Here is a 26,704-nt window from a genome sequence, read left to right on the forward strand (position 1 = left end):
ATAAAAGCAAATAACTTTCAACAAGAATACGGTATAAAGGAAGATGGGAAGGACACTGGCTATGAGCCTCCACCCTCTATGCTCACGACTCACACATTTTAACACTGACTACCAGCCAGTCTAGTCGTTTTATTTATAAATATTTAACAAGAAAATAGAAGTACATAACAGTCATGTACATCATTACTCGTGATGACTTTGTTTATTTCAGCCACAACCTGGATCAACTCAAATGCCCATCAACAAATCAGTCAGTAACCAAACTGAGATTTCCATATAGGACGTTATTCAGCAATAAATAGGAGTGAGTTATCAATGCATGCCCAATAGAGATGACTCTTAAAATAGTTATGCTAAGTAGAAGATTAACAAATAGACCTCCAGTTATTTAAAACTCAATAAAATTGTAATGGAAAGCAAGAAAATCAGAGTTTCCTGGTTGCATAGAATGAATTACACGGGCACACAAGAATGCTTTCAATGTTGATTGCTACTGGGGCATCACAGTAATACTTCAGGACAAACAGAAAGGGACTTCCTGAGTATTTCAGGAGAAAATAACCATGATTATAATTTTTGATCACGTTATTCAGTAATCTGTGATTTGGTTCCTCAGTGGTATAGCCTTGTCCTTCTGGGCTTTCCTTCCTCCCTCCCCGCTCCCTTATCAACCTACATATATACATACACATCTGTATATGTGTGCATGACTATGTAAATATACATGCAAATGAATCTACTTTAAATACTCAAACTGGATTCTGACCTCCCTTTGGCACTTAGAACTTAGGCTCTTATCTTCATTTCATTTCAAGCAGTCACTGCGTTCAGTGGGGGAATGTTGTAAGCCCAGTTGACTTGAATTTGACCACCAACTTTGCTAGTGACTATTCTTACACTGACAGTTAACTACCCAGTTCCTCAGGTTTCCTGCATGTAACACAAGAATGATGACCATATTTCAAGGGTGGTTGTAACACAGAAAGGGATGATTACTATTACTTGCCAACTTCACAAGGTCTAGCCTCACCTAGGAGATACACCTGTAAACATGTATGAAGGAGTTTCTAGTTCAGTTCACTGAGATGGGAAGTCCACCCTGCTGTGTACGTCATCCTATAGGACGAGCCCTAGACTGAATAAAATGGAGAAATTGAACACAGCAGAAGCACTGCTGTCTCCATGTTTCCTAATTATGGATGCAATGTGACCAGCCACGTGACTTCCTTGCATGGACTGCACCCCAAAACCATTTCTTCCTGAAGCTGCTTCTGTTAGGGATTTTGCCCCAACAACAAGAAGGCAACCCATGCACTTGGTATTCATTAAGTCATTTGTTGCTAAGCGGATGGTCTTCAAGTCCTAAAGACAGACTTCGTCTCGTGTACATCCCCACAGCAACTGGGCACATGTGCAGAGCCTAGACAACCCAGGGGAGTGTAAAGGAGCACACTGGCCTTCCATGTGCTCTCGGCTCATGTGTTCACTCTGCTTCCATTGTAGTGCACCTGGTGGACATTTGGAACGTCATTGAAGCATTGAGGGAAAACGCCTTGAATAACCTGGACCCAAACATCGAACTCAGTGTGGCCCGCCTGGAGGCTGTGCTCTCCACTATTTTTTACCAGCTCAACAAGCGGATGCCAACCACTCACCAAATCCACGTGGAGCAGTCCATCAGTCTCCTGCTGAACTTCCTGCTCGCAGCCTTTGACCCGTGAGCCCCCTGTGACTGTCAATTACTCTCTCTGTGCTTGGGTTCTATTTTCTTTTACACTTTTATTAATTTTCTTGAATAATTTTCTAGATTCATTATATTTTTTTCTTTAGCAGATGTTGATGTTCATAAATGAAACTTTAAAGGCTTCTGAGACAACTAGAGAGTGAACTAATACACAGGCATGGGCAGACAGTTGTATCTTATGAGAAAACCTTGATTTACCATATCATCCCATGTGTTATGGTTTGGATGGATGTTCCAAAATGTGTTCTGATGGCTTACAGGCAGAATAATTTGATAAAGCATGGAGAAGGAGAATGGGTTTAAATGGATTCTTTGCAATTTAACCTAAGACTGGTTTCTGAGGTGTCATAAGAGCACCCTAGGTGACAGAAAAGAAATTGAAGAGTTTCTTGGCTAGCCTAGAAAAGTAACAATGACTGGCCTTACAGGGACTGGTCAGCTGTGTGCCACAGTGAAACAGTATGCCCCTGTCATGTACCACAGCTGAAATGTAGCCTCATTATCCCATAATTCCCCACTCAGAATCAGAGAACCTTGGAGCTGGCTGACATCCTAAAGAGTGTTCACACAAATCTCATTTCACAGATGAAGGGCCTGAGGCACAAGGAGGTTGTCGCTTATCCAGTTCTTTATGGCATGTCAGCTGGGGAATGGGACTTGGGCATTCTGCTAAGGATTTTTCTGTGGTGTACATGACAGCCACATAAACTGGTGAAAATTCCAGGCATTACATGATCAGCCTGTGATTTCAAAGGGCTGTTACCTCAGCCACTAGTGTGGACTTGACATCTGCGATTCAGGTTTTATGGTGTTTTGAATATTAAAAGGGGAATTGCAAAGCTGACCTTTACACAATCATATTTTAATTCTGAATACTTTGCTTATTCCCCTTGTCTGAGTTCAAAAAACATGTTCCATAACAGTGGAGTGGTGCCAGCCATGCTCATGGCATCGCCCTACCCACCAAAGCCACCAGCTGTCACTTTGTTGTCCAATTTGTCATGGAGTAGTCCCTGCTCAGTTTGACCAGCACATATTATTGTCTCTGTGAGTAGAAGATTGTGAGAAATTTGCAAGTTGACAACAAATGTTTTTAGAATCAGCTGCCCAGATAGACAGGTTTCTTGCCTTGTGCACATTTGAGGACCAGATGATCTGTTCTGGTCAGACCACTGTAGAAATTGGGATGAGACAGCGTGAGAGGACTGTGGCTTCACATGGCAAGTAATAGAACAGAACTGAGTCATGGAATTTCTGTAACAGAGTTCTCATCCTGGTCCCTTAACAAGAACACAACAGTGTCCAGACTTGTCACTAAAGACTGAGTGGGACCCATTTGCTGTAAGTGCATGCTAGTGCATGCTGTAAGTGCATGCTGTAAGTGCATTACTAAGCCAAATACCTCATGTAAATAACTTGTAGCACCTTGTTGCCTTGGGGCCTGTGGGTGAGGCAGTATATCAAAGGATATGTTCACCTATGATGCCCTGATGAAGTAGGGAGAGGGCACCAGAGTCCCATCATCCCCTTTGAGAGCTTACAGTCAGTGACATAAATTCCTTCTCTTCGGTTCTAGTTCTAAAGATTCCATCACCTCTTAAAGGAGCCATAAGCTGGCAACTAGCTTTTAGTATATGAACTTAGAGGAGAGACTTAGGCTCTAAATCACAACCAAATGTAATTGATAGAAAATATTAAAACAAATATGGGTCAGGAGATATATCTTAGTAGTTAAGAGAATGTCCCACTTTTCCAGAGGACCCACGTTCAGGTCCCAGCACCTACATGGTGGCTCACAACTATCTATAACTCTAGTTCCAAGGGATCCAACACCCTCTGTGGGTACATGGTGCACATACATAAATGCAGGCAAGACACTCACAGGCATAAAATAGTTTTTTTTAAGGAAGTATCATTTCCTCCTAAGTTCTAAATTATTTCTGGAAATGCATAGAGTCAAAGTTCAAGCATAGTTTGTACCCAATACTGTAAGTGTAGATGCAGGACTAGGTTAGTAATAGTGAAGGAATACATGACATGACGAAATACATGGCATTCAACTCATAGAGTTAGAAACTTCCCATTTGTTATTTTACAAAGCAAAACCGTAAGTGTTACCTAAATAATAGCTGCTGATGATAATACTGCAGAATCATTTCAAGGCCACTTCAATTCTATGTTATATATATATATATATATATATATATATATATATGTGTGTGTGTGTGTGTGTGTGTGTGTGTGGTGTGTGCATGTATGCACATGTACATATATACATACACACATACACTTTCCTATTTGGAAAATATATTCCTAATAATAAAGCATATATATATATGCTTTATATATATAAAATAAATATATATATATAATATATTATATATATAATAAAGCATATATATGCATACACATACACACACACACACATATATATATATATATACACATACACACATATATATGCATATACACGAACACACTATGGTAAGAAAGGGAAGCAATGCACAGAAATGTAGAGAAAGTACTATTAGCAGCTCTGTAGATTAGAAGCTCCTGGATAGTTGACTAATCCCCACTGAAGGAGACTCATAAACACAGACCTGAAACTCTGGGCTGGAAGCATCTGTGCTTTCTCTCACCTGGCATAGAATAGCTAAGTGGGAAGTTTTACTGCTGCCAGGTATTTCCTCTGACATTTTTTGGAATTTCAACATGAAATGCAAGTTATCAGGAAGTTCTGCTCACTACAAATGTAAAGTTAAAGAATAAAATAAATGTTCATTTCTATTTCTTATAATAGTAAAGTTATGCTTACCCAAATGAGCTCCAGTGTGGAGCCATGATGTTACTTCCTACCGCCCGCTGCAGAGCCCGTGTTTAAAGCAACTCATTCTGTTTTGACAGATAAGAATGAGCCTGACACTAGCAAAACAAAGGTGTGCTGTTGCTGTTACATACTCGCTGACATCTCTCAGGGCTGGTCTCTCATTTTGAATGGGCTTATTTTTAAATTGGAAAATCCAATATGAAAAAAGCAGAGGTTCGTTAAGATCCTGCACTCTAAGGGGGGGTCATAGTTTTAAAAATAGAAAAGACAGTAGACAGATTACAAGCCATGTAGAAGGAGAATGGATATTCAGAGAAATGTACTCACTGCTTTTGACAGGGCCTTAAAATGTATCAGACTCGGTCATTTGGACCCTGAAATTATCACTAAAGCCCACTATAATTGAATGTATCCTAGGAAACCACATTTCCTACACTGTAGCTCTCCAAGAACACCCTTCTCCCCACAGCTCAAGAGTCTGGATCTCAGTTTTCATGTAGTGTGCTCTCCACTGACAGCAAACAGCTCTATAGCCACAAGACAACCCTGTCTGGGTCTTCTTCATAAAAGACACTGCCACCTACAGAGGGAACCTTGAATGTCAGGACTCACGCACAGGCCTGTTCCACACTCACAGCTCTGTCACTGGGGAGATGAGCCCTTGAGTCTAGAGAAACTGTTCTTTTCAGCTTTCCATCTCAAAATGGCTGTTTCCCTGGGACACCCACAACCAACTTGTAAACAGATCTGTCCCATGGCCGTGATCTCACTTTCTTAGAGTCTCTAGAGAAACAGATGGACAGTTCTGGAAAGAATAGGGAAAGAAGTGGCAGGAGATGGAGACAGAGGCTGTGAGGGAAGAAGATGGAGTCAGAGCTTGAGTCAGGTTTTCCCCCTCTCTCTTCTTTCTATAAACCCTCAGGAGGTGGCCTGCCACCTGCCCTCTGCTACCAAGAGCCCCCCTCCCCATCCTCCTTCGGAATTCACCAGCCAGTGCTAACCAGCTATCACAGTCACCTTTTGTCTGTATGCCAACTGAGGAATACAGGAAGCTTGAGGAGCTTCACTGCTGCTATTGTGTTTTTACATTGGGGTATAGTTAGGCAGAAAGAGAAATAACATGACAGAAAGTTGTAAGATGATAACTCTTACATCTCTAAGATATGCAGCCTCTGTGAGGTGGTCACTGGCTCCGGTGCTCTGGGGAGCACTTTGCCTTCCACAGTCAAGTTGACCATCATTCATCAATCCTGCTGTTCATCGCACAAGATTCTCCTCCTCTCATAGAGAGCACGCTTGACCACCCATTTGGCCGTCTCCCACAGGATACTACAGGGTGGGACTGTACCTCATTCTTCTCCTCATAAACAGCTCCTGAGACCATACACAACATGAGGATGAGTCAAGCAAAATCCAAAGGTTGACTCTCTCTTAGCTCTTTCTATGACCATTTCTTTCTCTTTTTTCTTTTCTGTCGTTCTTTAAGATTAATGTCTCTGGTGTCCCTTCCTCCAGAGACCAGCAAATACTAGTGTGTAGAATGTGTTCTTGGCTACTGATATGAATAGTTGTATTGTTTAAATACAATTAATAGTATTAACCACAATTGATACAATTAACTACAATTTAATAGTAATATTAAGAAATACTACTGGCAATGTAATCATAATCTTATTTCAGTCCAGTCCCATCTTTTCCTTTAAGATGCTTTTTTTGGTTTGGTGGTTTGGTTTGGTTTGGTTTGGTTTGGTTTGGTTTTTTTTTTTTTTTTTTTTTGCCAATATCATTCCCATATATATCTGGTTCACTCTAAGTCCTATTAGGGCAGTGATCAATATTGGAGTGGTGTTCCAAGCCACATTTTTAATACAGATCCTCCAATGATAACATGGTTACATGTGGGTTGCTTTTCTCATCTCTATGACAAAGTACCTGATAGAAGTGACCTAAGGGAAGGACAGGCTTCGTTTGACTCACAACTTTAGAGACACCATCCATCATGGCAGATGGGTTTGCACTGTCAGGAACTGCAGGAGTCTGCAACACAAATGGTTAGACGTACAGGCCAGGAAGCAGGGTGAGCTCCAGAAGCAAGGCTGGCCATAATCTACAAGACCTGTCTTGTCTTCTTCCTACTCGACACCACCTTCTATCTATAACCTCCCCAAACAGCACCACCAGCTGGCAATCAAATATTCAAACACAGGAACCTGTGGGGAGCATTTCACAAGCAAGCATAAGGGACGGTAACAATGCAATAGCTATAAGAAGCACCTGGTACTCAGTGTAGGTCAATAATGTGCTGATTTGGCACTGTTATCAGAATGTTCCAAGGGAGGAGGTGACGCTGGGGAGACACACAAAGACTAAATAGCTTCAGGTGGTGCGGTATCACAGTGGATGGCATGAACAAAAATAATTAAATACATACATACTATCATCTTATTTTAGGACTTGATTTAGTCTGTCTTTACATTTTCTATTTCATATGTTCAATATGAGAATTAATGTGCTTTTTCTCCTTTCAGACTTAATCCGTGTTTTAAAATATTAGGATAATGTTTACATGTGTAAGCTTTCTGGTTATACTGGCAGACTATATGGGAAAGACATACGCTATACTGTATTCATTACAGCATTAGAGTCTGTGTTGTGATCACAATGCAGGATTGCCTATCATATGGTTGTATACATAGAGAACACTGAATCCTGGCAGGCTTCCTCTGTGTCACATGCCACACCTTGCAGGGCCTACTAAAAAGCCATGCTCATACTGAGCCCCAGGTGCTTTAGGAAAAGGACCAGGGCACCCTCAATCACTGGGATGTAAAATTTCCCTGGAATTCTGCCAAAAGCTTTCTGCCTTCTGAATTAAAAAATAAAAATTCTGATATCTAATGCAAATAGACTACAAAGTACAGAGCCATTTCTCTGTGCCCCAACAAAACATGTTGTTCAGTCTTAAGACTGCAAGGACACAGACAGAAATGGAAGCACAGAGGAGAGGCATCTACCCAGATGGTCCTTGTTTCTTCTGCTATTCCTGTGACTATACCTAGGAGCTGAGGACACCCTGAGTTCATGGCAGCCATCGAGTGCTCTTTGCTAGTGATTGCAACTGGTTTTTTAAAATTTTTTTATTGGATATTTTATTTATATTTCAGATGTTATCCCCTTTCCCCATTCACCCTCTCACCCAGAAACCCCCTATCCCATCTCCCATCCTCCTGCTTTTATGAGGATGTGCCCCCACCCACTCCCACCTCCCTGCCCTCGAATTCCCCCACACTGGGGCATTCAGCCTTCACGGGACCAAAGACCTCCTCTCCCACCTATGCCCGACAGGCCATCCTCCACTACATATACAGCTGGAGCCATGGGTCCCTCCCTATGTGCTCCCAGGCTGGTTGGTGGTTTAGACCCTAGGAGCTCTGGATGGTTAGTATTGTTGCTCTCCCCATGAGTTAGCTTCTCTCTAACTCCTCCATTGGGAACCCCTTGATCAGTTCAATAGTTAGCTGTGAGCATCCACCTATGTATATGTCAGACTCTGGCAGAGCCTCTAAGGAGACAGCTATATCAGGCTGCTGTCAGCATGCACTTCCTGGCATTCACATCAGTGTCTGGTTTTGTGACTGCACAAGAGACGGATACCCAGGTGGAATGGTCTCCAGACGGCCCCTCCTTCAGTTTCTCTTCCACATTTTGTCTCCACATTTGCTCCCTTGAGAATTTTGTTACTCTTTCCAAGAAGGACCGAAGCACCCACACTTGGTCTTCCTTCTTCATGAGCTTCATGTGGTCTGTGATTTGAATCTTGGGTATTGTCAGCTTCTGGACTAATATCTAATTATCAGTGAATGAATACCATGTGTGTTTTTTTATGATTGGGTTACCTCACTCAGGATGATGCCACTCTTTTTAAAATCATGAAAGTCTTTTGTTTTAGCTAAAACTAAAGTCATTTCCCAAAGAATATTTATAGTAGTAAACAAATTGAAAGTTCTTAATAGCTCTCATCTTTCATCAAACATACTCTTGGAACGCACAGGAGATGGAATTCCAGGGAGTAAAGGGGTCACAATCATTGGCTCTACCCTGGCTGGAAAGCTCCTGGCAAATCTACCTTGCCCAGGATCAGTAGAAGTATTTTTCCCTTATGTTCCACTACCTTTGCAGGAGGCTCAGAGAGATGCCAGGGCCAGTCAGAGGGCTTGTGTTTGTTCATACGCTACTACTTCTAATAGCCTCAAACAAACAAACAAACAAACAAAAGAAAAACAAATATAGATGCCATCACTTCCAAATTTAAGGCATTAAGGAGCATAAAGTCAATCACTTAATTTTTACTCACACATTTTTGACATTGTAAGTCAGAAGATTTCTTTTTTTATGTATGCATTCATTAATTGAGCTTGGATGCTAAGAGCTTTCTATGAGATGTGTGCTGTAATAAGCTATGGACAGATACATACCGAGAGGACGTGAAATAAGGCGCCATTTATAAAATCTGTGCACAAAACAAGTGCTTCCTGTTTGAGAAATCCTAAGTGAAGGATAAGGTTTTCTCCCTGTGCACGAAAGCATGTGTCAGAGCTTAGAGCTCAGGTAGGTAGGTGAAATTTGGGCTTCTGTAGCTTTAGACGGGAAACTTGCTTGGCAAGGTGGAAAAAGTGAGCTCTGTGCTGAGGTCAGGTTGGTAGTGCAAGTCTGTCAGGATCTGTTTGTTGTTTCTCGTCTTCTCAAAATCAGATTTCCCTTGCCATAACCTTTCCTCTAAAATGAACGTCCTAGCTGAAGCCTGTCAGCTTTGTAGTAAGATAGTCATGGGAAACCCTGCTTACTTTTGATTACAATAAAGTCCACTTTAACATAATTGATGGGGTTTAGTATAGATTCCACAGTTATACATATATTTTTCAGACAAAGAGTACGCATGTGCTCTCCTCTTCTCACTATCTAGGGAGGCTGGCATGCTTCCCGAGAGTGGCAACAAAGTATCAAGGAAAACAAAAGAGTTAAGAAAACATGAATTTATGAAGCAATTTCAGATTGTACCTTTGATAATTTTGCTCTGATTTATCCAATTCTCAGAAATATCTCGTTAGGTATTAAGTTCTAAGAGAACAATTTGATAGGCTATTTTGAGATCAAGCTTGTAACAGAAAAGAACAGTTTGCAAAAGGCAAAAGTCTGGTATAATTGACATAAAACCAGAATCTTTTCCCATTGCCTGAAGACAGTGGCAAGAAATGTGAGCAAGCAGGCATCGCGAACTGGCCTCTGTATATTGAAAAGGAAACTATTACAAGTACAATTTTGCTACTTTATTTTAAAAATAAAGGTTTCATAAGAAATGATAAACTAAATTGTAATTTCTTTTGGGGGGCAGTCTCTGAGCCTTTTACACTTGTGAGGAATCAGCTGCACTCCAACTTCAAGTTTCCAATAAAAAGCTGGTATGGTTATATTTCTAACTGTCCCTGCAGTCAGATTCCACTGTATCTGCCAGGATACACGAAGCGCTCTCAGGCACAGCCAGCTCTGCTCCTCCTGACTATTCTTTTTGTCATTCTTAATAGTAGCAACCCTCACAGCCATGAATATCGGCTGTGATAGTTTTTATGATTCTAGTGATATTAGAATGAACAATTTGTTCCAGATGATACATAGCTTCAGTGAAACACTGCACTCCAAATACGCCTGATGAGTTTTGTGAATGACACATTCATTATCCTCCATAAGTCAACCATTTGGCAGCCTCTCTGTTAGTTTTGGAAGAAATGAAACAATCCAAAGAGAACTCCTACATTTATAAATGTCAGGCGATGTGTACATGTTCGTGCGTGTGTGAGTGTGTGTGTGGGGGGCGTTGTGAGAGAAAGAAAATGTGTATGTGCGCGTGTGTATGTGTGTTCGTGCATGAGCAAGTGTGTGAGTGTGTGAATGTGTGAGAATGTATGTGTATGAGTAAATGTATGTGAGTGTGTAAATGTATGTGTGTGAGTGTGATAGTGTGTGAATGAGTGAGTGTATGTCTGAATGTGTGTGAGTATGTGTGAGTGTATGTATGTATATGAGTGTATGAGTGAGAGTGTGTATGAGTATATGAGTGTGTGAGTGTATGAGTATGTGAGTGTGTGAATGAGTGTGAGTGTGTATGTGAATGTGTGTGTGAGTATGCATGAGTGTATGTGTGTGTGAATGTGTATGAGTGTATTGTGAGTGTGTGTGTGTGTCTTTGAGTGTGTATGTGTGAAAGTGAGTGTGTATGAGAATGAGTGTGTGTAAGTATATGTGTGTGAGTGTGTGTCAGTGTGTGTGTCAGTGTGTGTAGGTCAGAGTTTGATATTAAGGGTCTTCCTGTTTCACTCTCCACCTTATTTTTTTTATTTGCTGGCTTTTTAAAATTTTATTTCAAAAACAAAACAAAAACAAAACAAAATTTTATTTCATGTGATGTATTTTGATCATATTATTTCCCCTGTCCTAGTTCCTCCCAGGTCCTCCCTATGTCTACATCCCTATCCACCCAACTTCATGTGCTTTCTGCCTCAAAAAAAAATCAAAACAAACAAAAAGGCAAAAATACCCAAACAAAAGCGCACACAAACCATGGATCTGTTCTGTGTTGACCAACTACTCCTGATCACAAGGTCTGCTCAGAGTTGTTCTATTAAGTGACACTCCATTGGAAGACATCTCTGAAGTGACATAGAGTCTTTTGGGCATATGCTCAAAAATGGTATAGCTGAATTTTGTAGTACATATATTTTCAGCTTTTTGACAAACTTCCACAGGATTTCCACACCAGTTGTCTACTATCAGTAAGTGTTCCAGCATCCTCACTGGTGTTTGCAGTCATTTGTTTTATTGATAGTGGTCATTCTGACGGGTGTGAGATAAAATCGCAAAGTAACTTTAATTTTCGTTTCTCTAGTGGATAAGGATATTAAACATTTTAAGTGTCAGCCATTTGTGTTTTTTCTTTGGGAAATGGGAACTCAATTTAGTTCTGTAACCCATTTTCAAATTGAATGCTTTCTTGGTGTTCCATGGGGAGGGTTGGTTGGTTGGTTGGTTGGTTGGTTGGTTGGTTGGTTGGTTGGTTTTGTTTTGTTGTAGGTTTTTGTTTTTGTCAGATGTATGACTAGGAAATATTTTTCCCATTCTGTAGGCTTCTCCTTTGCTTCAACGATGGTCCTTTGCTATACAGAAGCTTTTTAGCTTCAGGTATTCCCATGTATTAATTGTTGGTCTTGGTGCCTGTGCTTTTGGCTCCCTGGTCAGGAAAGTCTTTCCTGTGCCAATGAGATCAAGTGTGTTCCCTTCTTTCTTTCCTGTACAGTTCAGGAAATTTGGTTTGTGTTTAGACCCTTTATCTATTTGGAGTTGAGCTTTCGGTGCAGGGTAATATACATAATGTACTTGTTTGAAGCTCTCCGTTTGACCAGCACCATTTGTTGAAGATGCTGTATTTCCTCCCATGTATTTTTTAGCTTCATTTAAACTCAAATGTCAGTACCTATATGGTGGTGCTCAAGACTTCAGGTCTATTCCAATGATCAATGTATCTCTTTTTATGCTATACCATACTGATTTTATTTCTATAACTCTGCATTACAATGTGAAATCAGGGGTGGTGACATTTCTAGTCATTGTTTTATTACTCAGGATTGCTTTTGCTATCTGGGTTTTTTTGAGTTTCCATGTGAAGCTGAAGGTTGTTCTTCAACTGTGAAGAATTTTGCTGGAATTTTGATGGGGATTTTATTGAGTCTGTAGATTGCTTTTGATGGGGTGGCCATTTTCACAGTATGAATTCTCCTGATCCATGAGAATGGGAGATCTTTCCACCTCCTGGAATCTTCTTCAGTTTCTTTCTTTAATATCTTAAAGATTTTACTATACTTTAGTCTATCACACCCTTGATTTGAGTTATTCCAAGATATTTTTGAAGCTAGTGTGAAAGGTACCGTTTCCATTATTTCTTTCTCAGTATATTTTCCATTTGTATATAAGAAGGCTACTGATTTTGCATATTAATTTTATAGACTGCTACTTTGCTGAAAGTGTTTATTATCTATAGAAGTATCCTGGTGGACTTTTTCGAGTCTTAATATAAAACCATATCATCAGCAAATGAGGATATTGTTTTCCTTGCTTTCCTATCTTTATCCTCTTGGGTTTTTTTTTTTCAGATTTTCTATTACTCTAGCTAAGACTTCAAGTAGCACATAGGTATGGAGCAAGTGGACACCTCTATCTTGTTTCAGATCTTAGTGGAAATGTTTTCAGTTTCTCTCTGTTTAGGTTGATATCTGTGGCCTTGCTGTTTATCACCTTTGTTATGCTGACATATAATGTTTTCCTAATCACAGCAGTTTATTTACCACAATGGGATGTTGGATTTTGTCAAAGGCTTTTTCTGCATCTAGTAGGATGAGGCACTTTCTATCTTCCAGTTTGTGTCTATGGTGGATCACATCTATCCATTTATGTATGTTGAGCCATCGCTGCATCTCTGGGATGAAGCCTACTTGATCATGGAAGATAATCTTTTTGATGGGTTTTTGAATTATGCTTCTAAATATTTTATTGAGAAATACTGCATGTATGTTTCTAAGAAATATTGATCTATTTTTTTGAGACAAGTTCTCTCACTAGATCCTAAAGCTCATTGATTTGGCTGGGCTAGCCAATGATCTGTCTAACTCTGCCTCTTTGCTGGTGCCATTACAAATACATGCCACCATACCCAACTTTCATGTAGGTGTTGAGGATCCAAACTTAGGTCCTCATACATTCATGGCAAGTACTTCACTAAGCCATCGCTCCAGCCACAGTTCCTGTGTTTTGACCTCTTAAAATACTAGCTGCCTTTTGAGAGCAAATATATCACATTCAAATAATTGGTTTGTGTTTAGAAAGTGATAGAATTTGAAAAGAATGTTTTCTTAAAGGTTGTCTCTTGGGGGATGCTACTCTTTTCTGCAGGGAAATGAAGAGAGAGTAGATCTGGGAAGGGGCAGGGAGAAATGGAGGAAGGAAAACTGAGGTTTAGATATATTGTATGAAAGAAGAATCTATTTTCAATAATAAAATATGAAATTAATAAATAAAAGTTGAACCTGAAAAAAGTCCACATAGTTAACTTAACTTAAAATTTAAAAATTCTCTAAGGAAATAAAATATGAAGTTTCTGAAGTCTGTTTGAATAGATTATAGAGACTGGAATCATGCATAAAATTATTTCATGAAACCCAAAGATAAAAATCAAAGTCTGTTATGTGGGGCCACCACTATCAAGAGCATATGTCTCTAGCTACCAGCCTATATTCTGAGCAACTGACATGTACAACAAATAAACTAGAAGATTCTGATGTCTCTTGAAAAACAAAGCATCACATAGACAGTTTATCAGCAATGTGTGCCCAATTGTATTCACAACCTTTTCTGAAGTGTGTCTGCATAATACATGCAGCCGTGTGTTCTACAATTTCAACAGAGCAGAAAACGTCAACATTATTTATTAGAAGTGCCCTAAATAACATCTTTTTTCTCCTGTTATTATTAACCAGGGAAGGCCATGGTAAAATCTCCGTATTTGCTGTCAAAATGGCGTTGGCTACATTGTGTGGAGGGAAGATCATGGACAAGTTAAGATGTAAGTTACCCCGGCTCCGCTTTGCTCGCCCCTACTGTGCACCTTACATCCTCTCGTATCCTGGCCGTGTCCCCTGTCTCTCTCTGTCTTCCCTCACTCTGTGAGAGCTGTTTCAAATGCAGTCTTCTTTGACCTTTAAATTTTATAATAAAACTATTTCCACATTATATAAATGTTAATGAAATGAACATTTCCCTCTACATTTGAATTATCATTATTTATAACTTCTGAGTACCTCTAACTAGAATCTCTCTGATATTAAAGTATTCAATTTTCACTGAATTAAAATGATGTTGGTATTGGGATTTCACCTAGTCACTTACCCTAAATATTGTGAGTTTGGCATGGAATACTGTGTTAGAAAGGGCAGGACCAGGGGCACCAATCATCCAGTTGTGAGCCCAGGCATGCCATTGTCGCTAAGTTACACTATGGACATGATTTTATTTATTTAATCCCTTGTTTCCTTCTGTTGCTCAACAGTGGGGTTTTATTAAACCTGGAGGGTGCCTCTCAGCTCTGTTAGACATGGAGTACCTACCTCCATTTCTTCTTGTTAGATTCCAAATAGTCAAAAAGGAAAAGAATAAAAGAAGGAAAAACCTTTGCTGCTTTGGAATCTAGCCTGACATACTGCAGGAGCATCTTCTTCCTGGATAAGCAGATTAGAGAAAAGATGGTGAAGCTGAGGTGGCACCAACTTCCTTCACTTCCATAATTTTCTTTCATGGAATAGCTAATGCATCCAGAAGTCAGAGGAGCCAACTCAGATCCTGGGCTCAGTTAGCTTCTCTTTGGTTAGCCTAGGAGATAAAGAAATTGAAAACTCTCTTCTCCATTGTTTGACTGGAAAATAATAAATCAGAAGTTCTGGGAGCAAGTGGTTTTTTTTCTTTGCTTTCTCCTTGCTCTTTAAATGGCTTCAGAATTATCTAGGGGGCATTTTCTTCAAGATTAGGCTAAGAGAAGAAATTTTAACTAAAAGAACCGAACCAGAGGTTACAACCCCAGCAGAGCCTGACAGCTACCATCCTGTCACAATTGGCCACTTATGCTGAGGACATTAGAGAAACGTCTCAATAATTAAACTCCTTAAAAGCATCTTCTAATGCTTATTAAATGTCATATTCACAGACAAATGAATGAAAGAGTCCTGTATGAGAGTAAGTTTGGGCCAAACTGATGAAAGGCAGTTTTCTAAACCTCAGGACCCTCTGAGCCTTTTGTGAGGCCAGCAAGCTCTTGTCCTGGAAGACCAAGACTCTTCTGCTCAGCTCTCCTGGGACCCAGATGTTGTCATCCTTTGGGGACAGCCACCTCAACGACTTCCGATCACTCTCTGGCCTGGCCAGTCTCATTGCCCATCTCAGGCCAGTCACTAAAGCAGTTACTAGTACAAGAAAAATATGGAAGACATATCATTCATTTTCACATCCTGATCTGGGAAGAGACACTCTTCATAGAGGATCAGAGTTGAAAGGAAGGCTAGGAAGATAGCAGTGGTGGTCTCACACAGGCCTGAAGACCTAAGGTTAACCCTGGGATTGCACAAAGTGGAGAAAGAGAACCAGCTCCTAGAAATTGTCCTCTGATCTTTATACACATGTAAGACATTAGCATAGATAGATGCACATGCATGTGCACACACACACACATGCACACTCATTTTTAAAATATGCATCAAATCCATGGTTACTAGGCAAGCAATTGACAGCGGTGAACACAGTTTAAAAGTTCAAGTGGAAGTCAGGAAGTGCATGCCGATAAGAGCCTGATATGGATGTCTCCTCAGAGGTCTTCAAGAGTCTGACATATTCAGAGGCAGATGCTCACAACTAGCCATTGAACTGATCATGGGTTTCTCAATAGAGGAGTTAGAGTGAAGACTGAAGGAGCTGAAAGGATTTGCGGCACCATGAGGAGAACAATAATACCAACCAACCACAGCTCCCAGGGTCTAAACCACCAGCCTGGGAGCACTTGGGGGGGGGGGGGATCCAGGTCTTCAGCTGAATATGTAAGAGTGGAGAGCCCTGCTGGGCATAGGTGGAAGAAGAGAACCTTGACCTCATGAAGGCTGGATGCCCCAGGGGGTGGGAATTTTGAGGGTGGGGAGGTGGGAGTGGGGGGGTAGATAGAGGTTACATCCACAGAGAAGAAGGAGGAGGGGTGAGGGGATTGGGGGTTCTGGGGTGGGTGGGGGATGGGGTAAGGGGACAACATAGGAAATGTAAATAAAATATCCAATAAAAAAAAAGAAAAAAAGTTCAAACTGGTCTAAAGTAGATTTGGAGCAGAGGTTGGTTTTGTTTATCTGGGTTTTTTGGTTGGTTGGTTGGTTGGTTGGTTGGTTTGGTTTGGTTTGGTTTGGTTTGGTTTGGTTTGGTTTGGTTTGATTTGGTTTGGTTTGGTTGATCGGTTGATTGGTTGATTGGTTTTCATTTTTGTTTGTTTGTTTGCTTATCTGTTTGTCTGAGTTCTCTGAGTCCTTCTCCTGCAACCCCTGAGATCAGAGAAAGCAGTGTAATGGGTACAGTGCTTTCTCCTCACCCTGGCCATCATCCTCCGAAAAGCCATGTGAGCAAAGCAGGCCACACTCTACTGGCACAGTCAGCCTTGCTCAATGCAGTGAAGGAAGCAGGAATCCCATTGGAGACCCAAGGTCTCATGTCACAAGGTCTAATGTAAAGTACATGGTGTGAACACCACACATCTCATTCCCATCTCAAGAGCAGTGGACATCAATTACCATCCTACATCCCGAGTTCGAAGGCTGAAGAGTCACTCTTAGATTGGCAATCCCAGGAAGATGGTTTGAATGGCTTTCATAATTATGCTGAAGGCAATTTTATCTTGATACAGTTGGAAGCAATTTGATTTGGAAAAAAAACTCTGCAAAATATTAGTACAAATGAATAGCCTTCATCACCAGTATTTCCAGTTTCAATAATAGTTATTGACTGAATGAGACAATCCAGCCATGTACAGCCATAACTATCTCTTGATAAATGGGATTGAGGGATTTTTAATGAAGTTTTTTCTTTGCTGGTTCTTGTCTTAGTAGTAAAGCAGACAAATCATGATTTCTTGTGCTGCTTTTGTGATAATAAAAAGTAACATAAAGTATAGAAAGTTTTTCCAGATTTGGACTTTCGTTTTTGCTTCTGTAAAATTTTCTAATGTATTTAAGCCAATATCATGCCCATGCTAATTTAGCAATATTTCTATTTTTGTGCATGGGGATCTAAGATATTTAGTTTGTTCCAACTTGTCCCTTTTTATTGGAGAGAACAGAACAAGAATAATTGGCTGAACTTTTAAAAGCAAAGGGGAAAAACAACAGAAAAATGAAGCAAATTTTATTAAATATTACCAATGCAATAAAAGGGCATTAACTCTCTGCTACTTAGGGCCACCACCAACCAATATGCATGGTGTTCACCATGTTGCTCTTGCTGGCACTATCGGTACAGCCTATGGAGAAAAGGGTGCCTTCTGTGGATGTATGGCAGAGCTCCATAAACACAAAGTGACCTAGTATCCTCCTTTCCTGTTTAATTGTTCTCATCTTGTAATTATCTGCTTCAATGGGTTGGAACAGTTGTTTGTCTCTTGAACACTCCTGGGGATTGGTTCTTCTCAAATATGTCCTGTGTATCTGCATACAAGTGTATGTGCATACACACACATTCTCCCATCTATGTGTGCAAGTGTGCTTGAATCATGTATGATGGAAGCCAGAAGACACACTCACTGTCTTATCTATTTCATTTGAGACAGGATTTCTCATTAGTCTGGAGCTCACTAATTAAACTAGACTGGCTGGCAAGTGAGTTCCCAGGCTCCTCCTGTTTCTGCCTTCCTAGTGCTAAAATTACAAGCATGTTCCACCACCCCCAGCATCTGTACATAACTCAATGGAGCAGGAAGGTCTCATGCTTACAAGCCAAACACTGTACCAACTCAGCCAGCTCTCCAACAGAAATATACAAACCTCAAAGAAATTCTAAGTCCAAGCCCATACGCCTGGGATCTCATACTTTGTCTGTAGTTTCTAAGTGTTTTGTTTGTTTTGTTAGGTTTGGGAGGCTTGTTTGCTTGCTTGCTTGCTTGCTTGCTTGCTTGCTTGCTTGCTTCCTTTGCTTTGCTTTAGTTCAGAAGACCTACACTATAGCAAACATCTTGCGTTCATCAAATTACTTTCTTTGATTGTGCTGATCTGTCTTCACAACTGCCTCCAGGCTTGCTTTAAATCCTTCATTATGTCCCTTGACATCTCCCAGACACAATCTAAACCACATAGCAGAAGTCTGAAGGCTTTTTCCATCTGGTGTCAGCATCTACCATGTCCTGGTGCCCTGACCCCACTCCCAGGCTCCTTGAAGATCCTTGTGCTTGCACTGCCCTTTGCCCTGACCCTGTTTCCTTCAGCTACCGATTCCCCCTTCTTCTGTGCTGACTGCCTAGTGGCCTTTACACTTTGCCCTAACCAGTTCCTCCTTCTGCATCCATGCTGTTCTTACTGTATTCACACCATAGTGTTACAATCTGTGATGTTCTATGTGGCATCCTTCTGGCTTCTCTCAATCCACCAAGCCTCCCAGAGGGCAAAAACCACATCCTGGTTTCCTGTGTATTACTGATTAGGGCAATGCTACCCAATTAGTGTGTGCCAGGATGATCGCAGCTGAATGAACCAATGTGTTATAGTGCTGTAAGGAACACAAAGGGGCTGATAATATGATTTGTAGCCACAAGGCAAACTCCCACAGGGGACTTTATATAAATTAATAATGTGAGCAACAGAAAGTATACAGTATGAAATTAATCATGAAAATATCTAAAATATATACACTGTGTCCCACATGTGAACTGTTGTTCTGAATGCTTTCTATCTATTAACTGCTTGAGTCCTTGAGATAATCCTCATTACAACCACATACTCATAAATATTGCAAGCTTATCACCTAAAGCCAAAAACTAAAGTACAAACACGAATTATTTTCATATCAACTTCAGAGTTCCTTCATATTATTTTGACGACCTGAGTAAGCCATCCATTGCCATTTCCTGGTAATCTCTGTGGTCCATACCTACTTTGGCTCTTACTTAGACAGTCTTTCTCAACACAGATACATGTTCACTTTAGTGTCAAGTGTGTGGAAGGTCACTATGAGTACTCCTGGTTTTGCTCTAGTTAGAGATTAAATTCATGACTTTTCACTGTACCCAAATAAATTAAGAAAGACAGAAGCCACTTATGAGAGAATGGTTTCCTTGGGTTTACAGTTAAGGAAGAACAGTCTGCTACACTAAGGATAGCAGGAGAGCAGGACAGGATCCTGTCCATAGCAGTGAGAGCGTGAGGTGGTTTGTTTATATTATGTACGATCAGGAGGCACGAGGAGCCATCAGGGGAACCGGAGGTGGGATATCCTTTAAGGTCCACCTCTAACAGCTTATATCTCATCATGCCTCCCACCACAGAGGTTCCATGACCTACCAACGAAGCATCAGTAGCTACATGCCAAGTATTCAAAGATGACCATGGTGGGAGGGAACAATTTCCATTCAAAGAACAGAAAGGTTGCCTAAAAACCCAGGTAATATCAAAGGTGTCCTGGCCTAGAAAATCAGAGCCTCGGGGAGATAGGGTGACCCTGTTAGAAGCAGCCCACCTGCCTCAAAGCCAGCAAGATGGCAGCTCCCATGAAAAAAGCCAGTCTGGTTTTCCCAAGTTTTCTTTTCTGTGTGTCCATTGGAATGTTTCTGCTTCTACATGTAAAATTAATCAACATGGTTTCCTGCTGGTGGCCTCTATTTTATTTATTTGTTCTTGGCCAGTTTGATGAGAGCCTGCCAGCAAACAACATTGCAGGGGTGACGAGGACAACACTTTGGCTCAAACTGATTTTCTTTTTGAATTGACATAAAATTATTTGTATTTACTATTTAAGATACATTTTGCACATAAGTACACTGTGAAATGGTTAGATCTATCTGATTAACATATGCACTACTTTATGTAATATTTTGTGAGGAGAACCATGCACTCAACTGTATTAACACATATTTCATTACCTTGTCACCTCATTGTGCAGCCTCTCTCTTGAATTTGTTCCTTAATGGTAACTACATATCCTTTGATGACACATTTCCAGGTCTGATTGTCTTTTAAGCACCCCGGGCTCTGGTAATCACCATTCTACACTCTACTTCTAAAATCAGCATGTTTATACTACACACGGGTATTCAGATATGTAACACTTCTCTTTGTGCGCATGGCTCATTTCACTTAACAGAATGCCCTCTGAGCTCATCACACTGTTGCAGATGGTAAGAGGTCTTCCTTTTGTGGATGAACAATATTCCACTGAGGATATGCTTGCTTATTTGTCTGTTCATCTATTCAACTTGGGTTGATTATGCATCTTCACTGTTGTAGAGATGTTATCATAAACATGGAAGCAGAGATAATTCACCAACAAACTAGTTTCATTTAGATCTATATTGGGTATGCATCTAAAGTTATATCTAAATAAAACTAGTTTGTTAGTCTTGTTGTGGGGTTCCTTTCCCCTTAGGGGCTGTAATCCTTTCTCCTATTCTTCCATAAGAGTCTCCAATTTCCATCCACTGTTTGCTGTAGGTTTATGCCTCTGCCTGAGTCATTTGGTGGGTGGAGCCTCTCAGAGGACAGACATGGAAGACTCCTGTCTACAAGTATGACAGAGTAACATTAATAGTGTCAGGGATTGGTGCTTCTCTATAGGATGGGTCTCAAGTTGGGGCAGTCATTGGTTGGCCATTCCCTCAGTCTCTGCTACATCCCAGTAATAGAATTTCTGAACCACATAGTGGTCTTATTTTATTTTTTCTAACTGTGTTACTTCCACAATGGCTGCAATTTTTATTTCCTGCAACTGTTTTAAGTCTCCCACAGTTGTTCTCCTTGTACTTTTTGTCGTTCTTGCTGAAGAATCTACCTGACTGTGGCTTCCATTTGCATTTGTTAGATGAGCATTGACATTGAGCATTCTGGAGACTTCTAACCAATCTTATGCCCTCCTTCAGGGAATGTCTACTTGGCTCCTCTGCCTCTTTTCAGTCAGGTTGTTTTCTTACCGTCAAGTTATTTGAGTTGCTTATATATTTTGAATGATAGCCTCAGAATTTCTACAATATCACTATTAATATAAATTATGAAGCATCGTTTTATCTGGAAGATCTAAAATGAAGACAGTCAAGCCACATCCTAAAAACACAACCCAGTAAACACTTGTAACATGTGTAATGTGTACTCAGAAATTAAATGGGGTGTCCTCGGGTTACATTTTGACCTTGGGAAATGGAACTCAAAAAGTGAACAGAAGTAGCACATTGAACTTAATAAACTTTATCCTGCAGCTTCACTGGCTGAGTGACATCGACTTAACATTAGACAAACTAGTGGCAAACCTTCTCATTCTGGTCATTCCAGGGGGATTATGAAGCACCTTGGGAACTGAGCTGTTAAATGTTCATTAAGCTCACATCATGGCAGGACGGAGCTCACAGGTTCAGTGAAGCTAGAAGTACACTGGGAAATCATCTGAAACCCCAGTCTCACCTCATAGATCAGGCAGGCTTCTCTTCACCACACAGAGACCCTTCCTGATAAGTCTCATGCCTCCCACACTGTCAGAGAGTATGATTTACAAAGCTTTTCTGCCTCTGTGGGAACTTTCTCAAGTGTTAGCTTTTTTCTATTGTATTCGTTTTTATAATTTTATCTTTTTTTATTGTATTCTTTATTTTCAAGTATATTAAGTCAAACCCCAAAACTTTGGCAATGGTACAAATGGTTAATTAGATAAACGATACATGTACCTCCTCCCACCCCAATTCTATAGTGATAATTTCATTCTGTTTCGTAAGAGGCTGACATTGTTGTCTTCCCTTTTGGTTGTCATTATAAAATGTCCTGACAGAAACAACTTAAGGGAGAAAGAATTTATTATGGTTCATGTTTCCTGAGGGATTCAGCTGTCGTGTTAGAGAATGCATGTTGGCAGGAACAGAACACCAGCCTGGTACATCGCATCAGCAGTCCAGTGGCACAGGAAGAATAGGAAGTGAAGCCAGGCAAGAGAACCCCTAAGTCTGCCCACACTGACCACCTGCATCAACCAAGGCCCTACTTGCTGAGGGTCCCACAACCTTCCCAAACAGCACCACCTGCTGGTAGACGGGGACCAGGTGTTCAAACTCATGAGCCTATTCAAACTGCAACAGTATCCATTACATCTACAAAACTTTACAGCATATGTAAGTTGATAATTAGCCTCAAGACAAAATGTGATGTTCTCTGTCTTATGAAAATACATTAACAATACCCAAATTACAAACAGGTACCACACATTAGCAAGATCCTGTTTTGAAACAAGAAGAAAACACTGGATATCATGCTGAAGCCATTTCAGCAGAAAAATTAGCTTTCATGCTATATTTCCATAAATGGCATACTTCTTATGCATTCTTTGTATCAGAGATGTTGCAATAGAACTTGAGAATGTTTATGTGGTAAATATCTTCACCCTTTCTTTCCACCAGATATTTTCTCAATGATCTCTGACTCCAGTGGAGTGATGGTTTATGGAAGATATGACCAGTTCCTTCGGGAAGTTCTAAAACTACCCACAGCAGTTTTTGAAGGCCCTTCATTTGGTTACACAGAACAGTCAGCCAGATCCTGTTTCTCCCAACAGGTAACTTTCTAAAGAAAAACTGTCAAACACTGTTATTCTCTTTCTGTGAATGAATTCTAGGCTCAGAAGCCCAGATTCTTCTTCATGACAGCAGCCTAGTGTATAGTTTTCCAGCCTTTAATAAATGGCCTGTGATCCAGCAACTAACAATATATCTGAATAGTAATAATACCAAATGCTCACTGGCCAAGAGCCAGACACCATGCTTATCATTTCTACTGTATAATTTAGTCTTTTCAGCAACACACACCCTTGATATTTTTGTTATTAATATCTCTATATTATCATAAAGATTGAATTGTAATTTAGCACCCAAATGAAGTATCCCAGACCTCACACTAAGGTTGCCAATGTCCATCAAAGGATAGAAGTCCTCTCACGTGCCTCATTACTGTCTGTGTGGCCCAATACATGATGAACACTGCTGCCTAAATATTTCACAATATTTCACAGTGATGCTTTAGACCTTGTTGCTAGGAAAGGCTTAGTTTACAGCACCTCCATCTTAGACCTCTGTGAGAAAACCATATGTTCATTCCCCAATACAATACAGTGGCAATTTCTAAATTCATGCACATAACATCCATTTACAATTATATAATGTTTAAACTGAATGCGTCCTTTCAAGTGGTCCATGCAATAAAACATAAAGCAAAGTTTAAAGGAGAAAGAAACGTGCACAGCAGCTACTAGAAAACCACACAGCTCACCCAGCCAATGACATCATCAGTCTGCACTTCCCTGGCCATTGGCAAAGTTGAAAGTGCATCAACTTTGATAGTTGATAGTGTCCCTCCTATCATGCATCTGTAGAAGTGTAACTAGCCTCCTGATGGTACAGATGTAACTGACTAACCTAGATGCTAACCTGGCTCCTGTGCCATCTAGACTAGGGAAGTCTTTGTGAAGTCTTCACAATCCCAACCCCAACCTCAGAAGGGCACAGGTGATCCTGCGCATCCCTCCTCCCCTGCCCTGAGCCAGTACTTTCTCCTGTCAGTGAAGTCACTTTGGGCTTGGCATAGCTGCATTCTGGTACCCATTGTCCATTACCTCTTTAGCTTCTACATGTGTGAAAACATGAAACATTTGTCTTTCCATACCTGACCTTCAAATTTAAAAAGACTTATATGTTCAAAAACAATTAAATATGATATTCCCATGCTAAAAATTTCCTTCAAAATATCCTAAAGATTGTCCCATGACATCATTATTTATTTATCCTTAATGATGAGAAATTTAAACAAATCAAAATTGTAGCAACATCTTGGAAACTTCAGGAATTATTATAATCTAGGCAATATGATTGTGTAACCAAAGTTGATAAATACGACACATGTAAATACAAGTGTACTTTACTTTTGCTTTAATGTTTCTATAGCCACAGTTTTAAAAGCTGAAACTTGGGGGCAGGGAGGAGATGCACCAGAGAGATGACTCAGGGGTTAATACCACTAGCTGTTTTTACAGAGGACCTGGGTTTGATTCTCAGCACCCACATGAAGGTTCCCAACTCTCTGTAACTCTAGTCCCAGGGTATCTCACTCCTTCTGGCCTTCACAGGCCCCCATGTGGTACACAGACATACATGCAAGAAAGCCCTCATACACCCATACACTAATATAATATTATATTGTTATATTATAATATGTATCAATAGGGCTGATTCCAAATATTTGAAATATTTTATTGGGAAAAGTCCATACAATGTATAGTAATAGTTTTGAAGGAAAAATTTTTTCTAGACATATAAATTCTGATATCTTTTAAAAATACTGTCTCCTTACTAATACTTCATACAGTATATATCTTAATAGCAACATACATATAAACTATTTAATATTATAAGGAAAGACTAAACCTATAAATTCTGATCAATAAGAAATTCAATAAAAAATTCAATAGATTCAGAATCAGATATTAGTGATATTAAAAACACTATTCCTCTTTGAGACTCATTATTACTAAACTATTAAGGTTCTATCCACTTTGATACTCTGGTTCAAATTTTCTAATAAAATAATTTCAGCATTTGACCACACAATCTCTGCTATTCCCGAATTCCAACAAGATGAATCATATTGGCCACTAAATATTCAATGTGTAAGCAATTGAGGAATCTCTGAAGGGAAATCATTCACAAACAGCCAACCCGCAAGGAACTATATAGGCCCGGGTCATGAGGCACTGTTGAGTTAGAGCCTGTGGAGGTTTTAGCTCTTCATCTTCCTAGTTTTTGCCCCGCCCCTTATCTCTGAGAGCAACTGATTGGCTGACTCAGACTGAAACTTTTCTGATTGGCTACCTTCTCAGGGGCAATGACCTGGTCTCATGTAATTTTGGCACAAGAAGCCTTGATGTTATCAGTTCTAAACTAGTGTAACAACACCCTTTGGCACGTTCTGCTTCTCCCCACATGAGGTTAACTGAATGACTTGTTTCTTTGTTATCAAATGATAGCACCTGAGTTCAGATTGTTCCCTCACCTATGCTTTCATGGTTTTTCTTTTTCTGGTGCAGAAAAAAGTCACCTTAAATGGTTTCTTGGACACGCTCATGTCAGACCCTCCTCCACAGTGTCTGGTATGGCTGCCTCTTCTGCACCGACTGGCAAATGTAGAAAATGGTGAGTAGTTACTGCTGAGCCAAAACACTGTTTAAATTGCGCAAATTCAACCATAAAGCCTACAGTCATCAAGCCCATGACAGTTTTAGGGAAATTTGTTGAGTGGATCATTTAACAAACCTACATCCTGACCCATCAAACCTTATATGCAACAAAATTAGGATGAAGAATGCTAAGATAATAATGGTGATGGTAATGATGATGGTGGTGGTGATGGTGGTGATGATGATAGATAAATTGTAACTTCAACTGTAAGCTACTTGTGTTCAATAGAAACATCCCAAGAAGGCCATTTTTAAGGTTTGTTTTAGAGGGGAATGCCCCATGTTGGTATCTATGACATTAACCATTTTTCCCATAGCAATGACCCAGAAACAGGTGAACGCAATAAATGATAACAACTTGCTCACCTTAAAGCACCTGTTCAATGTTGTGAGTGTCCATTAAGTAAACCCATGCTAAAGACAAGAATAATGTAAATTTCACTGTATGTTTCCTTTCAAAAATAGCAAAGGTTTCTAATATAAGAGATGTTTACCATTGGCATATCCAGATTTAAATATAAAACCTAGGACACAGTTGAAAGAAATTTACACGTGGAACAGATAAGAGCATCTATTTAATGTTTGTAGTTTTATCGTCAAACTGTAAAAAATTCTCCAATTTGAATACAAAATAATGTATTCCATGTCTATGTGTTCCTTTAATACATTGGGGATAAGGATAGCTTCGTTTTAAATTCTCACTTGGAATTTTTAGCATCTGACTATTGTCTCTCAATATTTCTAAGTTTATTTTAAACAAAAATTAAAGAACAAATTCCCTAGTTCCTTTACAATTACTAAGAATTGCATACACGTAGCAGCCAGGAGCCAGTTCATACCTGGGTTCAGAGTTCTGGTGGGCAGTCCAGAAGGAGCCTTGTGCCAATCAGAACGCTGTGAAGGAGCCGTGTGCCAATCAGAACGCTGTGAGGGAGCCGTGTGCCAATCAGAACGCTGTGCAAGAGCCGTGTGCCAATCAGAACGCTGTGCAAGAGCCGTGTGCCAATCAGAACGCTGTGCAAGAGCCGTGTGCCAATCAGAACGCTGTG

General features: G+C 40.2%; 1 protein-coding gene across 12 annotated transcripts in view; it reads left to right on the forward strand.

Annotated features, from left to right (window-relative positions):
- The window catches only part of Dtna (dystrobrevin alpha), a 339,379-nt gene that overhangs the window by 246,225 nt on the left and 66,450 nt on the right, over positions 1-26,704 (forward strand). For all 12 annotated transcript variants that reach the window (XM_028774821.1, XM_028774829.1, XM_028774818.1 and 9 more), the window contains 4 exons: positions 1,504-1,717; positions 14,153-14,238; positions 22,831-22,985; positions 25,506-25,611. In XM_028774821.1, coding sequence (XP_028630654.1) covers positions 1,504-1,717; positions 14,153-14,238; positions 22,831-22,985; positions 25,506-25,611 — 561 coding nt within the window. The remainder of the gene's footprint in view (positions 1-1,503; positions 1,718-14,152; positions 14,239-22,830; positions 22,986-25,505; positions 25,612-26,704) is intronic.

This window comes from Grammomys surdaster, unplaced genomic scaffold, assembly GCF_004785775.1.
Source record: "Grammomys surdaster isolate TR1022 unplaced genomic scaffold, NIH_TR_1.0 243, whole genome shotgun sequence".
NCBI classification, from domain to species: Eukaryota; Metazoa; Chordata; class Mammalia; order Rodentia; family Muridae; genus Grammomys; species Grammomys surdaster.